Source organism: Varanus komodoensis, unplaced genomic scaffold (genome assembly GCF_004798865.1).
Source record: "Varanus komodoensis strain SLA01 unplaced genomic scaffold, ASM479886v1 scaffold1, whole genome shotgun sequence".
Taxonomy (NCBI): Eukaryota; Metazoa; Chordata; class Lepidosauria; order Squamata; family Varanidae; genus Varanus; species Varanus komodoensis.
This window is the reverse complement of record NW_025335268.1, coordinates 93,906,609-93,923,942: the sequence shown is the minus strand read 5'-3', so window position 1 is coordinate 93,923,942 and position 17,334 is coordinate 93,906,609. Positions and strand designations below refer to the sequence as shown.

General features: G+C 45.3%; 1 protein-coding gene across 5 annotated transcripts in view; it reads left to right on the top strand.

Annotated features, from left to right (window-relative positions):
- Window positions 1-4,435: 4,435 nt before the first annotated feature.
- Window positions 4,436-17,334, top strand: part of ALDH18A1 (aldehyde dehydrogenase 18 family member A1) — a 28,207-nt gene continuing 15,308 nt past the window's right edge. For 2 of the 5 annotated variants that reach the window (XM_044436150.1, XM_044436111.1), the window contains exons 1-3: window positions 4,660-4,864; window positions 15,415-15,530; window positions 16,633-16,856. In XM_044436150.1, the coding sequence (XP_044292085.1) occupies window positions 15,446-15,530; window positions 16,633-16,856 (309 nt within the window). In that variant the 5' untranslated portion in view covers window positions 4,660-4,864; window positions 15,415-15,445. Of the gene's footprint in view, window positions 4,497-4,659; window positions 4,865-7,700; window positions 7,757-7,776; window positions 7,796-15,414; window positions 15,531-16,632; window positions 16,857-17,334 lie in introns of those variants that run through there. The other 3 variants (XM_044436120.1, XM_044436130.1, XM_044436142.1) reach the window with 3 other exon arrangements.

Here is a 17,334-nt window from a genome sequence, read left to right as displayed (position 1 = left end):
GGCAACACTGACGGGACTGGCAAACCATTCCTCGCACTCCTTCAATACCCACCCCCCTCTCATTTGGGGATTGGCTTCGAAGCCGACTCCCCATTTGGGAGTCCATCACATCTGACCGGTGGGTATTATCCATTGTTCAACACGGCTATCGAATAGAATTTGACATCATTCCTCCATCAAGTCCAATCCGGTCTACTGTATGCTCACCAGTACTCCTCGACGAAATATGTCAACTCTTCGTAAAGGAGCGATTCGTCAAGTATTTCCATCTGACGGACTTCACGGATTGTATTCCAGATACTTCACGGTCCCTAAGCAGGATGGTGGTCTATGTCCGATTTTGGATCTACGGAACTTAAATACGTTTATTGTACCGAGAAGGTTTCGTATGACTACCCTTCAAAACATTTTGCCGTTGTTAAGGAGAGAGGATTGGTTCGCCTCACTGGACTTGAAGGACGCCTACTTCCAATTCACCCAAATTACAGGCGTTTCCTTCGTTTTGCGATTGCAAGCCAACTTTATGAGCTCACAGTTTTACCTTTTGGACTGGCTACGGCTCCGAGAGTTTTTATCAAGTGCATGGCTCCTGTCTGTGCTTTCCTACACCTTCAGGGCATACAAATTTATCCGTACCTCGATGACTGGCTGTTGGTCTCACAGTCCAGAGAAGGACTCTTGGCGGCCATCCATAAGACCTGTGCCTTACTAGACGACCTAGGCCTACGTATTAATTCAGAGAAATCTTCTCTTCTTCCGACACAGACGCTCACCTTCATCTGAGCCCGCTTGGATTCGACGTTGGAGAAAGCTTTCCTCCCGCAAGACAGACAGCAGACCCTTGCTCGCCTTATCCATCGAATCCGACGAGAGGGAACGGTCACGGCGAGGTCTATCCAGAGGGTCCTGGGACATATGGCGTCCTCAGTTGCCGTGGTTCCACATGCCAGACTTCGGCTTCGCCCACTACAACTATTTTTCAACAGGGTGTATCACCTTCAAAGAGAGCCACAGTCCAAACTGATTCGGATCCCATCTTCCGTGCTCCACTCTCTGCACTGGTGGCTGAAACCGACCAATCTTACGCTAGGAGTCCCCTTCAGGGTGCGACCTCCTACGATAACCCTTGGCACCGACGCGTCTCTCCTAGGATGGGGAGCGATATGCTCTGGCCTATCTACCCAGGGTACGTGGAATCGTCTAGAATCCACGAATCATATCAACTTCCTGGAGCTACTGGCAGTCTTCAAGGCCCTTCGTTCTTTCAAGGACCTCCTTCATCATCAGATCGTTCAGATAACGTCGGACAATATAGCGACCGTCTTTTATCTGAACAAACAAGGAGGGACGAAGTCACCAACTCTAGCCAGACTCTCAATGGAAATTTGGGACTGGTGCATTCAGAGACACATCGCGCTGATGGCTGTTCATGTGGCTGGCATAGACAACGTGCACGCAGACCTTCTCAGCAGGCACATGTTCACCTCTCACGAGTGGAAACTGGACCTTCATACACGCAACCACCTTTTCAGGCGCTGGGGGTTCCCCGATGTGGACTTACTCGCTACCCAACAGAACAGGGTGTGTGAGGCTTACTGTTCGAGAGCGGGAATCGGACACGCATCCCTAGGGGATGCATTCATGATCCCTTGGAAAAACATGCATTTCTATGCCTTCCCTCCGATCCCTCTTCTGATGAAGGTCATAGCAAAGATCGTGCACGACCGGGCATCAGGGATACTAGTTGCCCCTTGGTGGCCACGTCAAGCGTGGTTTGCAAAACTACTTGACATCTCTCGCAGGGAATTTCTTCATCTTCCATCGCTCCCATATCTTATAACACAGGTGGATGGCACACTTCGCCACCCGGACTTGCTCTCATTGAACCTAACAGCGTGGCGAATTCTGTGATTGACGTTCCATCGATGCCGATGATGGTTTTGAGAGTTACGAATCCGACAGCTTCTACTAATCTATCGGTACCGACGATGACTTCGACCACCTCGGATCCAATTGTTGAATCCAATCACTCGGGTGCTTCCCTTTTCTCTGATCTCTCTGCACCATCCAGTTCGAGACAAGACAATTCGAATCCGATGTTTTTGCACCCTGATATTCAGCATATCATTGACTCTGCCTTAAAGCCGTCCACAAGGAAGTCATATAAGGCTAAATGGAAACGGTTTTCCACCTTTGCCGAGTCGCGTTCGTTCTTCCCATTCCTCTCATCTATTGAACAAATTCTTCAGTTCCTCCTGGAATTGCACCATTCTGGATTGAAGCCGTCGTCCATTAAAGTTTATACAGCTGCGATAGCCTACCACCATGGATTAGTCGACGGATCACCTCTGTTTTCTCATCCTATCCTCAAGAGAATTTTGAGGGGACTATATAATCTTAACCCATCAGTTAGACCTGTTATGCCCACATGGAGCCTTTCTGTAGTTCTGCAGGCCCTTATGAAGGCCCCCTTTGAACCTTTAGCGACGGTGGATCTGCAATTGGTTTCTTGGAAGACGGCGTTTCTTGTAGCTGTCACTTCAGCCCGGAGGGCCAGTGAACTTTGCGCTCTTCGAATAGACACTCCTTATCTAAACTTTCACAGAGAGAAGGTCGTTTTATGCCTCGACCCGTCTTTTTTACCCAAAGTGTCTACAGTTTTCCATACAGGACAAGACATTGTGCTGCCTGCTTTTTTCCCATCACCGTCAACCCCTTTGGAAAGATTGTTGCACTCACTTGATGTTCACCGTTTCTATTCGACGATCCAGTAAGCTATTCATCAAATATTCTACTAGGGATCAGGGCGATCCAGTCACTCCACAAAGACTTTCTAAGTGGATAGTCCACACTATTGTCTTGTGCTATCAGTTAGCTAAGCTCGAACTGCCTTCAGTTCCCCGAGGCCATTCTACTAGAGCTGTTGCAACCTCGTCTGTGTTCGCATTGGGGGTCTCGATTGATGACGTCTGCCGAGCCGCTACTTGGGCGAACCCTTGCACCTTTGCCAGGCACTACCATCTCGATGTTCGAGCTCAACGGGACTGCTCCTTCGGTAGAGCTGTACTCTCCTCTGTTCTTCACTGAGGACACCTTCCCTCCTTGATGGTAAGCTTGTTAATCTACCCATATGTGTGATGCACAGAGGCCACGACGAAGAAAAGCAGGTTGTTTGCCTGTAACTGATGTTCTTCGACTGGCCATCTGTGCAGTCACACAACCCACCTGCCAGCCCCGCTCGGTGTCGGTGAGTGGACGCATCGACAGCTCGGTGTCGATGAGAAAGGCATCTTCGGTACTGACCATCCCCCTTTTTTACGGTACTGACACACACACACAAAAAAAGATTTAAAATTATTAAGATATCATATGTTCGGTCGCAAAGACTGAACAAAATGGCGGATGCTCCACTCTTTATAGGCCACAGTGGGGAGGGGGAGCGGAGCTTTCCACCAAAAACCGTTAGCTATCAATCTTCTGGCCACAGGCACTGCGCAGGCGCAGTACCCATATGTGTGACTGCACAGATGGCCACTCGAAGATCAGTTACAGGTAAGCAACCTGCTTTTTTTAACAGCACGTGGAGGCATAGTTGGCTGCATATCAGATTTATGACTAAGGATGTGAATTTGGATCTTACACCCACAAAACTAATCCCATTTCATGTTGTACTGCTACTCCATTTCACACTGTACGAGAGATGTACAGGTAGAAGACAATACACTTTTTGTGATGAATTCCTACAAGTAGCTAAACATGCACCACCATTCAAATGCTATAGACTCAGTATGAGTGAGGCATGAGTATGCTTCTGAAAAGTTGATGGGTGCAACTTTCAGAAAGGAACACCTCTTCTTTCTTAATATAACTTCTTTCTAAAATGTCTCAAAGGTAGGCCTGTATGGCTGTGTTCCCATAAACCAGAACACTTGTAATTTGAGTGAAGAGTGTACCAGTTCATTGTCCTAGTGCTGGAACTGGAAATTAAACTTGCATGAAACAATGTAACTGCCAGCTATAATGCAAGGATGGTGATGTTTGGTGATTGCGAGGTTCAGTTGCAGCCCCTTGTTGGGGGGCCAGGCCTGTAGACTGTCATAGTAACACCAGAGACTTAAGGAGCCATTACTCTTGTTACTCGAGTTGTGCTGCAGTAGTGCCTTCCCTCCCTGGAGTGCAGCCTCTGAGGACAACTAGGGGGAGGATCGTCAACAACCTTGAGCCTTCAACAAAAACAAAGCGACTCTTTGAGCCCTTCAATGAACCTACTGCCATTATCCAACAAATTTGCCACTCCTGTTCCACAGCGCAATCGCGCGCTGGTTGCGTCCATCATTTGCACGGAGAAGCAGAAGCCCTGGTTCTGCCCAGCAGGCGCCACGCGGCAAGCGGTGGGCGGGGCCGCCTCCCGGAAGTCTCTCCACCGACATCGGGCCCGCTGTCGGATTCGCTGGCGGGCGAGAGCGCCGAGAGCCGCGGCCCGACCCGGAGAGCTGGTAAGTGGTGCTGCTGGGCGCAGCCCTGGGGGAAGGCGGGCCCTGATCGCGCCGCTTTCGTAGCAGCCGCTTTCGTAGCGGGCCCTGATCGCGCCGCTTTCGTAGCAGCCGCTTTCGTAGCGGGCCCTGATCGCGCCGCTTTCGTAGCTCCTCTGCTGGCGCACGGTGCCCTCGGAGGAGGGCGGGATCCTGCTGGGTGGGTCTTGCCCCAGCAGTGAGGCGCTATAGACCTCACCCCGCCGTCCAGTCCTCCCTGAGATCTGAGCGGGCCGGCTCCTGCTGGGAGAGAGGACACCTTCTCTTCGCTTCATTTGGATTATTAGCGGGCTTTGCTGGCCTGGATGTGTGCACAAGTAGGCTGGCAAGAGGTGGGCTTCTCCCCGTCCTTTCGTCCTGGGGGTCTAATCCTTGGTAGAGATTGTGGGTGTGAAACCAGAGCTCCCCAGGTCCAAAGATTATTCCTTTGTATATTTCCAGAGGGGTGATCGTGTTGAGTTGTTGCAGCAAAAAACCAGTTTTATGGCATCTCAAAGATCAAGAGATTTGTTTTGGCATAGGCATTCACTTAGCAAGCAGTATGCATGAAACCCTGTACCTAAACCAACCTGTTAGCTTTAAGGCGCGGTAAAACACTGTTATTTTGCATTATTAAGAGGGCTGCGTGTGTAGCTGAGCTTTCCCCAAGAGTGAGTTACTGTCAGTTGAATCCTCTGCTGTCTTTGAGTCTTTCAGTGTGTCTCTGTGATAATGCATTCTGGTGCCTTCAGCGCTGCTGCTAGCCTGCTTGAGGTTTCATGCGCAGGCCTCGTATCATCAGTGTGGGGATCCTATGATGAAGATTACCAGCTTCCTAGTAGGGTTTCCACCATGCAGTCCAGTTTCAGGAAAGAAATAGCTGTGCAAAATCACATTCATCTAGAAAAAAGAAATCAAATATAAGTGTAGCTTAGCTTTTGCGAGAGAAAGTTGTGCATCCCATCACATCCTTTGCAATGATAGCCTTTCTGGAATAGCCTGATAAAATTTATAATAGACATTTGGGAGGCTGAGATGAGTTCCCTATGAGAGAGCAGAGTTCCAAGTTGTTATAATGCAAAGGGCAAAGTCTGATTCCAGACAGAAAATGTTCATTAAACTGTGTTGCCATAAATAATTATACCAGTCCTGATGATCTTGTATTTATAAATGAGGACTCAGTTATTACAGTTGCACCCTACCTTTGGATGAAGCCCAGTTCTCACCTAAAAAAGGAACAGTGGACTCAGTAACTTTTTCTTTCCTTGAAGCTGTGATGTTGCCTGAGCCTGTTGCTTTCTTCTTTTTGAAACAAAGAGTTTGTAAATCAGCCTCTGAATGGAATCACTTTTAAAATTATTTGTTGTTCTTTGACATTTGATGAGTGGCATAAATTCAGCTTTGCTGCCGATTGGTAAAATATGTCACGCTTGTGTACACAGACCTGTCTATGTAACCGTTCCATCTGTGCTACTCTCAACACTTGTGTCTCCCTCTTTATACACCTTGTTGCTTTTAGGATTATGGGGTAGGGACAGAGGCCATTATTTAACAATGAGGAGGAGAGCAAAATCCCCTGGTGCTTCTTTTTTTTTTTTATTGGTCTGTTGCTGTAGTGAAAAAGTGGTTTCATGAATCAAGGGAATGGATCTGACTCGTTGACAGCATTCAGATACATCTGGTAGCTGAAAATGAGGGATGGACACCCTGTTTGGCACATACTGCAATGCAAAGTCATCCCTTTAAGTATGTATGTATGTATGTATGTATGTATGTATCAGCTTGCAAAGCATAAGTATCTGGCTATTTGAATGAAACAAACTCACAAATCTTTTCCTTAAATCCATTATTCAACTTGAGTCACTTTATCATAGAATAAAGGAGTGAGGACTGTGCATGAATGGTAGCCTTGGTTTAACAATAACTGTACAGAATGTTTTGAGAGGGGAAGAAGCCATGTTAGCCTTTGACCAGAAAAAGCAATAAAGGGGCTTGTGGCACCTTAAAAAGAACAGATTTAGGGTGCAATCCTATGCATGTTTGGGCAGACGAAAACCTACAGCTCCCAGCACATCCCAGCTGGCATGGCTAGCTGAGGCATGCTGGGAGCTGTAGGCCTTTTTTCTGTCTTGACATGCATAAAATCATGTCTTGGTTATAGCATAAAATTTTTGTGGGTTAGAGAGCCACCTCATCAGATGTATCCATATAAGTTTATGACTGGGAAGTTCCAAAGCCAAGAAGCCTTCAGTATGAGAACCAGGGTTGGTAGAGAAGGCCTTCATTTAAATTAGAATAATAATATTTGTCATTTTTACAGGGAAAAACACTTCAAACATGTGCATACAATCTTTGTCAGCATTTTAGAGCTTCATTTTGTTTGATGTGCAAATTAAAGTCTTCACTGTTTTCTTTTTAAAAGTGTTTGGACTGATTTGGGTGAGTTCAACCAACTTCAAAACAGCCGATTTTCCTGTTGCTTATTGTTCTTTATAATGGTGATTGAACAGTGGAGTTCATGGGGCTTTACTTCCAAACAGAGCTACCAAATGGATACTGGTCAGAGAATTCTATGGGTGAGAACTGTTGTCCGGTAACATAGATTTTTTTTTTAACCAAGTCTTTCTAGCATCTTCAAAACACAGCCAGTTCTTCCAAAGTCAGAGATTAGATCTTATTTTGGTGCTATTGTTAACCGCTAGCATTTGAACCGGAATTTTCCCCAGTTGGCACAGCTTGGTTGGATAATTAGTGGGGTGGGGGTAACAGTAGTTTTCCTCTGAAATGTTGGGTTTGGGCAACTGAAAATTGCTAGACTAGACTAGACAAGCTGGATTGGCTAAAGCTTGTTATGCTCTAGACTTAAATTTTCCCAAGGGAAGCTTTTGGGATAGTCTTAACCAGAACTAGACAGGTAAGTCTTGACATAAGAGCAAGTTATTAATGTTTCCTCTTATTTTTATTAAGCACATTTAAGTAATGACTATGCCTGTGCCTGAACACCATAAATTGCTTTCAGACAATGTATCCTGAATATACATTTTTAAATGGTTTAGGTAGTATATAATGATATGTCTTTTGGAGCAACTTTTTGACCAGAAAACCTGCAGGTGAAAAAAATTCTTACTGGTGTATGCACATTGCTGCTTATTTTCATTGGTTGTAGAAGCTTGGATATCTTCTTCCAAGGAAACAATGTTTTTGAAGGTATTGAATAAAAGCTGAGAGGACCTGCAACTCTGGAGGTTAGAGACTAAACTACAGGGACATATATGTTGGTTCAAGTAGGTGCTTTCACCTGTCCTATCTACCTTTTTAAAGGAAGTAGTTTAAATCAGCAAAGCAAAAAGTAATTGCAATATATTTGTAATTCTGATAAGATGTTGGGTTACATCAGTATTGGCATGCTGCATTAAATGCTATCTAGTAATGGTTCCTAGAGGTATTAAACAGTTGTAAAATCAAATCAAAAACCTATTAGTAATCAATAAATTTGTAAATGATAAATATATTTTAAAACTTGCATTAGATATCATTGAGTGTTACAATAAATCAGATGATTACGGAAAAGAGATTAGGCAAATCTTAGATATGTGTTCCTCTTTCCTTTAAGTTGTCCATGGAAGAAGATCAGTCTTTTTGTTTTATATTCAAATAATGTTAGCATTGCATCTAAACCCTATACAATAGTTATTTGTAATCACAACTTAGTAAAACAAGGTTTTAACTATGTTGTAAGCCGCCCCGAGGCTTCGGTGAATGGGGCGGCATAAAAATGTTTTAATAAATAAATAAATTGTTTCAGAAAACCACAGTTAATTGCAATTTGTCCAATGTTTGCATATAATGTTAAACTGTGGTTAATCAGTGGAAGGTTGGAAGTCAGCCACATAGAAGCCCTTCTGTGATGATGAACCATTGTTTCCTGTTACCCCGATGATTCTCTTCTGTGATAAGGAACCATAGTTTTCTGTTACATCAAAATGCTCTTATTGTGTATGAAGTCAAATATATGGAGGGTAGTGTTGCCCTGAAGCAAGGCAGAAGTATGTCTCCTGAATTTTCTGATGGTCTGCTGTGAACTGCCTGTTTGTAGGTCCTGTTTTGTGGCACCACACAAAGTTGCTTGCGTAGCTGTAGCACAGTTCTACTTGCATGAGAATGATGATGAAACCAGATCTGTGGTTTTACTTGAGGGAACAAAGCTAGGAGGCTGTATAAGTAGAGATATTGCTGTTGTATCTGTTGATCTGGGCAGATGTTGCTCTGAGAAACCAGCATGCAACTGAAAGATGCATCCTTTGCTCTCCACTAAGGAGCTGTGGCTAAGTGGCAGAGCACCTGTTTAGGTTTGATTCATGGCATCTCCTGCCTGAAACTCTGGAGATCCACTGCCAATCTGTGACGACGACACTGGTCAAAATGGATCAGTGGACTCACTCTATACAAGGCAGTTATATATTTGGTTACTGCCCTACAGGATTGCTTTTTGCTTTTTTCCCCCTTACTTGGAATAATTTCACTTTTGGAAGAAGGTGTAACAGTTTTGATCCATAGTGTACAGCTTGAGGCTTGAATCTTTCCTGATATCTGCACTGCTTTTCTGTAGTGATGTGGACATGTTTTCAGCTGCTCTTCTAAATACAACCTGCTTCTGCTAGGGTGCTGGAAATACAATCAGGAAAAGAAACAAGATTTACAGGTTCATGTTAGTAGCAAACCCAGTCCAGAGTCTTGTTTCTGACTAATGCAAATCTCCATGTAGCTAAGATCTTAATGAACTTGCTAAAGTCTCACAGGACCAAAGGGCTCATTTTGCTCTGTTAAAAGTGCAGAATGCTAGAAGTTGAGGCAAAACTTGGTAGCTTAGTTCAGAAAAATAAGGTGAAAAAATGGCACAATTCACCTTTCCTGTATTGCGGCAAGCAAGTAGAACGTGTCAGTATTCCTGAGTGAAGCAAAATTTGAAGCTTTTGGGTAAGGAAATGTTTGTGAAGTAGAACAACAGTATTGTTGATGATATTGCTGATGGGGTGGGTTGTCGCCCAGTGGCTGAGCACCTGCTCTGCTCTGTACACAGAGGGCCCCAGCTTTGGTCCATGGTATCTCCAGGTGGGGCTGGAAAAGCTCTAGATGGGGCTAGGGATTAGTTCAGCATAAGCCTGACAGTCCTCAATAAGGCAAAGGCTGGGGGTTGTCGCTTGGGTGCTGAGGCACCTGAAGTGCTTTGGTCCTGCAGGTGCGAGCCAGCAAACTCATCTCCGGACTTGGAACTAGAGAGATTGCCCATCACATCAGCATGAGCTCAGTGGCAAGGGGCAATGTCAAGGCAAGCCCCAAATTGTGGCTGTCTAGCCAAGGGTGGCTTATATAATTGAATGATAAAGAGACTGAAGTGGGCTCCCAGCTAGGATAAGCTGACTCGAAGCACCTCAAGAAAACCTGTGGAAGGCAAATAAAAAACAGTATTGAACACAATCTGCCGCAAGTCCCTGGAACAGGTCCCTGAAAGAGCTGCTTAGAAAGGCGCTGGGTTGAAAAGGCAGGCAAAACCTGCTAAGATTGCAAGTCACAAGTCAGAGAAGTATCTGCAGCCCGATGGCTGTGATTAAAACAGTGTCCTGAAGGGAAGGAGAGCTCTGTGTCTGCCTTTTCTGTTGTAGCCCCCTCAACTCTTCTAATTACAAGACGGTTACCCAGCCTGCTCAGGAACATGGAAGGTTGCCCAAGAGCTGTCCCTTTGAGAATTGGGGAAGCTACTCAACCTTGAACACACACACACACATTCCCGAGTTATCAGGTCAGCTTGAACAGGCTGTAATGCCCTGCTGGCTGGCGATTCTGCAGCTCTGTCCCCCAGTGCTACAGACTTCAAAAGATGAGTAGAAGACCAAGGGCTGTTTTGGAAGACTTCAAATGTATACTAGTACTATGTCAGCAAAAGAATTGATATTCCTGTCTTCCATAAAGTCATGAAGGACAGGGCTTTTTTAAAGCTCTGTATTCTAATGATAGTGACAGCTGCTATTTATTTATTCATTTATTGTATTTATATCCCACCTTTTTACTGCACAGAACCCAAGTGACTGATATAATCTCCTCTCCTCCATTTTCTTCTCAGAACAACCCTGTGAGGTAGGTTAGGCTGAAAGTAAGTGATGGGCCCAAATTCACCCAGGAACTTCACGGTCAGTTGGGGACAAGAACTTCCCAAGCCCCACTGAAACACTCTAACCACTAGGCAACACTGTCTTAAATATGCGCATGTACAATAACTGCAAAACAACTACTTTGGTTTTTTAAACTGCTGTATATTAACATTAAGCAGCTGGAGGAGATAGTAGAAGGAAGGAGAGGAAGGAAAACAGCAGGAAGATTAATAAAATCTTGAATTCCTCACTAGGGCAAATTTACTAGGAAAAGTGTATCATATGATGGCTTGTTTAAAATTCTTCTATTCTGAAGCTTCCTTGGGAATGCAGTGCTAGCAGGTCAGTTTTATATTTAATCTGGTCCTGAGGAATTATCAGAAACTAGCCTTCTGTCTGTAGTTTAAATATTTATCTGGCCAGCTGAAGGCTGATTCTGAAGGAACCTTAACCAAGGTGACTTTCCTCCCCTCCCTGCTTGTTGTCATTGTTCATAACTTTTTGCATAAATGTACCCCTAGACCCTCAGCCCCAGACAGAATGTGTGGGGTGCACATTCCCCACACAGTCCTTCTTTGTGCTTCCACACAGAGAGCTAGCATGTCTTTCCCGCAAGCGGATTTTAAGTGGTAAGACAAAAGATGTAAGAAGTAATGGGAAAAGATGGGGGAGTAATAAGTGGAGCATGACATTATCTGTCCAACTAAAATGTTGTGCATATGATGATATAATAAAACCCATATCTGGAAGCACCTTCCTTCCTGTAAGTGCTGCGTCTGCACAGCACAATCTCTGGAGGCCTTCTAGTTCAGAGGAACAGGGTAGAAGGTAGATTGAGGTCTACCAGTAGATCACTGGGTGGTTTGCAGTTGATTAGCAAGGTTTTCAGCTAATTGATTAACAATAGGAGCAGTTAATAGGCAAAATTTCCTTTTGAAATTAGGCTGCTGAAATGTAGAAAGCTTGGGAAGGAAACCAGGAGTAGTAGATTCCTGTGTAAAAGAACTGTTAGCTCAGTTCTGGCACTGAAATCATGTTCCTTTGTCTAGAGGCTCTGCTCTGCAATTGTCCCTTCTCCCCCCCCCCCACACCATTGTTTTACATTTGACTTCTCAGAGGTCTAATGAACCTTGAGGCCCTAATTAAAAAACAAAGGATGTCCCAGAAGCCTGAAGTCTGCCTATTCTCACTTAAACTTAAGCTCCTTCCCATTCTCATCATCCTCCCTTGGGCCTGCTCTCCCTACCTGAAAGACCCAGAGTTATCCCATAAAGAAGGGATTGATTGATTGATTGCTTAATTAATTAATTTCCATTTCTGTGCTGCCCCATAACTCAAAGGTTCTCTGGGTGACTTACAGTGCTATGGGATTATGGGAATTGGATCTCTTTTGAACAGAGATACAAATAAATCCTCTCTACTTTTACATCAGAGTTCTTTTAATAACACCTCACTTTATCAATGGAAAGTCTGCCCCATTTATAGCCAAGGGTATCTTAAAGGATGGAAGATGAATAAGATGGGGTCATCTCTTAAGCATTGTAATGCACTCTGCTGCTGCTCTCCAGGGTCTTGGTAATCCTACATGAGGAACTTCTGGAGTTCACTGGCAGAGAACTTCATTCCATATTTCAAACATGAGAATGTGGCAGAGGAAGTGCGGGGCTCTTGTGTTTCCTGTTCATTCCTCAGTGACGTCTGGCACGCTGAGATGTGACATCACGTCTGAAACCATCTTTGTTCTCCTGTTAGACAAAGGAGTAAGGAACATACGAAAAAAAGCAGCTATTTTAGCTGCCCTGCTTGCAGAAGGAAATCAAAATCGCTTAAATATACCCCATCATCATCATCATCATCAAAGGTTTTGATGGTGGACTGTTTGTATCTTTACGCTGTTTGACTTTTTGTAAATGAACACCAGTAGGACTGAGCAGGACTGGCAGTGGCTTCAGATCCCTTCTATCTGCACAGAATATTTCAGTCAGATCCCCATGCCCCTTTTCTCCTCATTCCTCATTGCCACACAGTCCATTGAAAGAAAATTCATACAAATATTGCAGACAGTTTTTGCATCCTGCACTTGGCAACTTTTCTCTGGATTAACCCTCCTCATAGGAAATGCAGAGTCGTTTACTGACATACTAACTGTCAGCAGTGCAGCCAAAAGGGAAACAAGCTGTGAAACCAGAGGGAGGAGAACCCCAAGGGTTACAGAATTACAACAGACTCTTTTTAAAAAATGTCCAGCAAAACAGGCCAGGAAAGTGAGTTGCTCAGTAGCTATAGAATGCCAATTATATGGCTGCTTGATTGTATCACACTGAGGGCTTTTTCATCCATTGTGGCTTGTTCTCATGGCAGTTGTCTCCACAAAAGGAAACATGCATGCTGTAATCTCTGAAGTGTATGACTGTTTTTAAGTACGTGAATAGAACATACTCTTGTTGGTTCCTGTTCACCCTTCTAATTGGGACAGCAAAGTCATCCGTGCAGTTCTTCAGACATTATGGAACAAATTTCCTACGCTGAAATTATCTCCACACCAAAATAAAGTGGTGCTTAGTTGTTTTCTATGGGCTTCACCCTTGCACGTTTGGTTTTTTGCGTAATGCATGTCCCTTGCAACCCATTCACTGCTTCTTGGCAGGTTGCCCTTCAGCTTCTTCGGCTACACATCGCAACATAAATTGCTGTCAGAAAGTTTAACCACCAGACTAAGGCATATGTCTCTAACAAAATATTCCAGGAACAAATTCCAGGTTACTTTCTTTGGACATAACTGACAGGACTCTGGGAATAAAATCTGTAGAACATAGTTTGTAGAAGAGTCACGTTTCACATTGTCCCTTGCCATAGATCTGTGAATTGTAGAGCTTTAGTGTGCTTTCCAAAAATTGCAACAAACACTACAGCTGTTTGGCAGGCTATCAGAACCAAGGCTGTGCTGAGGGAATGCAGGAACTGTTATCCCTGTGTACCTCTGTCCCAGCACAATTGTGCTGCCTCAGTGTACACTGGAGGTTATCACATGGGATTTGTGAGCTAAATCCTTCATGCTTCTAGAATCTAGATGTTTCCGCTGCTGCCAGAAAAGCATGTAACATGCCCCCTCTTGGGCAGGAGGCATGAAAAAGTTGTATATCCGATGTCATGGCACTGTGTCTGAAGAGTCTTGTAATTCTGGATGAATCCTCTTTCTTAGCATTCCAATACCTTATTAAGATATTGGAGTGATAGAAGAAAAGACATGATGGCAGCACTACAAATTGGGGGCAACAAAGTGGTGTGCCTTGAGAAAATGGAAGTCAAACTGAAACATTTATCTGCAACCAGCCCTCATGCTAACCCCAACCCAGGTACCCATTGATGTGCATGCAATCCTACAGCATGTATTTTTGACTTCCAGGGGATGCATTGGATCTGTTTCATTGTGGATGTGCGCAGGATTACATTGTAAGGATATCTTATGAGAGCTCTTCCTCCGGGTTAGTTTCCATGCCTTCCTGGGACAAATGCCAGCCAAGAAGCCTCTCCTAAGCTAAGGCTAAGCCACCATCTCTTGCTTCTAGTTGAATATCATGAGTGGACTACTTTGGGAGTTCAGGAGCCATTTTGTTCCCTTCCTGGACACCACTCTGTACGGTTCCTTCCAATTATTTTAAAGAAAAAAGGCATCTCTAGCACTATGGATCATGCACACTGTTTCAACTGCCGATTGCCATCCCCCCCAACTTTTCCCTGTATTTTGGAGGTTGACCCACAAATTCAGGGGGCACGCTCCGTTGCACAGATATATGTCTAGATACCAATGTGTGTAGTGTGACCAAGAGTGCTTGTTACAAGATTGGTTATGCAAGTTGTTCATCTTCCTTCCTTTAAAGTGCACGGCAGAAGCAGCAGCCCTTTAGCTTTTGGAACTGGGAAAATTTGCTCTGGAACTGGAACCACGAGGGCATGCAAGTAAAGAGATAAAGGCTGGTGCTGGTTAAGGCTCTGGTCTGTGCTGGAGGCTGCTTCCCTGTTGACATTTCAGCCTTCAGCTTGGATTTTGTGCTGCAACGTGGAGCTTGTACATCAGCTGCAGCAGCACTGTGGGGCGTAAGGAGGTGATGCTTGGTGTGCTGGCAGTCAGGTTGCATCAGCTGCTGGCAGCGTTTGTCTTTTAGCAGCAGCTGATGTGGCTCATTCTGGTGGTAGTTCTGGGACTGGCGGTTGCTAAGAAAATGTTTGCTCTGGTTAGGAGCTCAGGAACTAACCCTCTCCTCCTGACTCTTCTGCAGGAGCTTCTTTCACGATTCTCCTTTCCCCTTCCCACAGATTTAATTAATGAAAAGCAAAATGCTTGGCAGACTTCTAGTCTGCACTAGATACTTTGTATTTTCTACCACTTTTGAAAAGATTCCCCCCCCCCCAATTCAAATCCAAAGAGGTGTGTTTATTTAGTTATCCAAACAAAAGCAGGAAAAATGCTGAGTTTACTGAATGTTGGATTTAGGGATTCAGCAGCCATGGAACAGCAGTATTTTAAAATGCTACTTTGAAAAGTATTTTGCACTGTTCTGGAAAAGAAAAAAAAATGCTTGAGTCTGACATTTTCCCCCAAACTGGAAAGCTGAAAGAAATCCTGGTTTCAGGAAGGTGCCGCTCTCCCCGTCTGCAATGTTTCTGTTTCCTGTAGAGTTTCCACATTACCTACATCAGGCTGGGGAGACTGTCTGGGTGGCAGCCATAGAAGCTTCCTTGTTCTTTTGCAGGTGAAAAAGGTGCTCCACCAAGGTGTTCACAATGCTGTGCCGAGCTGCTCTTCTCCCTTCTCTGCGTTCCTCGGGACGATTCTGGCGACAGTCCGATGTGGCTGGCTCCCACCCTTGTGAGTACCCAAAGCAGGGGACCAGAGGGAGTGGTGTCCTGGAGGAGGGTCCTGTGTTTCCTACTGAAGAACAGGGAAACCTCAGCAGGATGCTAGACTTGTTTCCCTGATTCCCACTGCTAGCGACAAGCGGCCAAATGGCAGCATGCTTCCCTTGACAGTGCCCTGCTTTTACTTTATCATCCCGTGGAAGCATCAACCTGGAAGGCAAAAAATATTTCTGAAGCCTCTTTTCCTTGGCTGACATTCAAGGTGCTTCCAGATGAGACTTTCCTAGCACCATTGCCCTGCCATAGTCATGGAATTTTACCATGCATGTGTACCCAGATGGCGATGACTTCCACTCATAACCCTCCTGTGTTTTCCCAGCACTTCTGTCGTTTTTCTGTATTGTGGAAAATCCACAGACAGGATAGCTGGACAATGCCTTTTCATTGTTAGTGCTAGGAGTCCTTGGTCTAAAGGAAAAGTACTGGAAAATAACAATCTGGTTTTATGGAGCTCAGTTCCACTCCCCTGTTAGCCCATCGGGCTTCATGCTTATGTTGCCCAAACACGCACTGGAAACCCAGATCAAGGGGAAGGAGAGCCTTGCTGAGGTTATGCATTATGATGGTGATAAGACTGAGGTAATGAACCTGATGGTAATAAACCAAGCAAGCCTGAGGCCTGAGGTCCCAATCCAGCCTTCCTTGCCTTGGCCTCACTTCACTTTCCCCAACTCCTGTAATTTTGTGGCTTCCCAGCTTTTTTGGGGATCTCTTTTCTTCCATTCTGGAAGGTTAAACTGCATCATCCATGCTTCATTACTAGCAGGAAGAGCTTTAAGTTGCAACATGCTGGTGTTTTGGCCCCACCCCTTTTACTTTGAGTCCCCCACCCCACCCTCCACCCCTGCCATGGGAATGCAGCTCCTGAGAGCTTTTCAAAATTGAATTGAGCCCTCAGACTGAAAAAGAGTTGACACCCTTCTAGGGGTTTTTTGTGTGTGTACTCGGGTTCCCCACTCTGTGTCAAACTGAGAACCTGAGACCTGGAAAAGGGAGAGAGGATTCGTACTTAGCTGTGCTTATCTTTTGCCTTTGCCATGTTCCAACCACAGGCTTACTGGCTCCTAACCTGGTGCTCAGGAATACATCTGCCCGAGGCTGGAGTAACATCCCTTTCATCACGGTACCCCTCAGCCGAACCCACGGCAAGTCCTTTGCTCATCGCAGTGAACTGAAGCATGCCAAGAGGATTGTGGTGAAGCTGGGGAGCGCTGTTGTGACTCGAGGGGACGAATGCGGCTTGGCCTTGGGGCGGCTGGCATCCATTGTCGAGCAGGTCAGTGGCAAGGGGGCCCTCTTGGTGGCTGGCTGCTTGCTGCTCCCAGTCTGCAAGCCCAAGCCCTTATAACAGGAGCTCCGGGGTAAGAGAAGCTTGCTCCCCTTCGTGCTGGGGGCACAACCATGGCCAGTGCCTGAAGGGAAGGAGGTGGGAAGGGAAGCAGGAATTTAGGTGAAGGGGGATGTTTTTGAGGCTTCCGCAGAGACAGATGGAATCTTTAAATCTGCCTCTGGTTCCTAGCAAAACTGATAAACCCCCGAGGTTGGGCGCAAGCTAAAAGGAAACAGAGGCAGAGAAAAAGCCCCACAACAATGTCCAACCTGACTGTGGAATGCTGGGGATTGTAGGACTTTTTTCTGTCGAAGCATGCATAGGCTCACGCCCTATCAGTCTCTTCCATCAGTAAAGGCACATGGTGTGAATGCTCCTCTCTAATATATGTTCCAGCACGGGATTGTTGCAGAGTGGTTGAGGT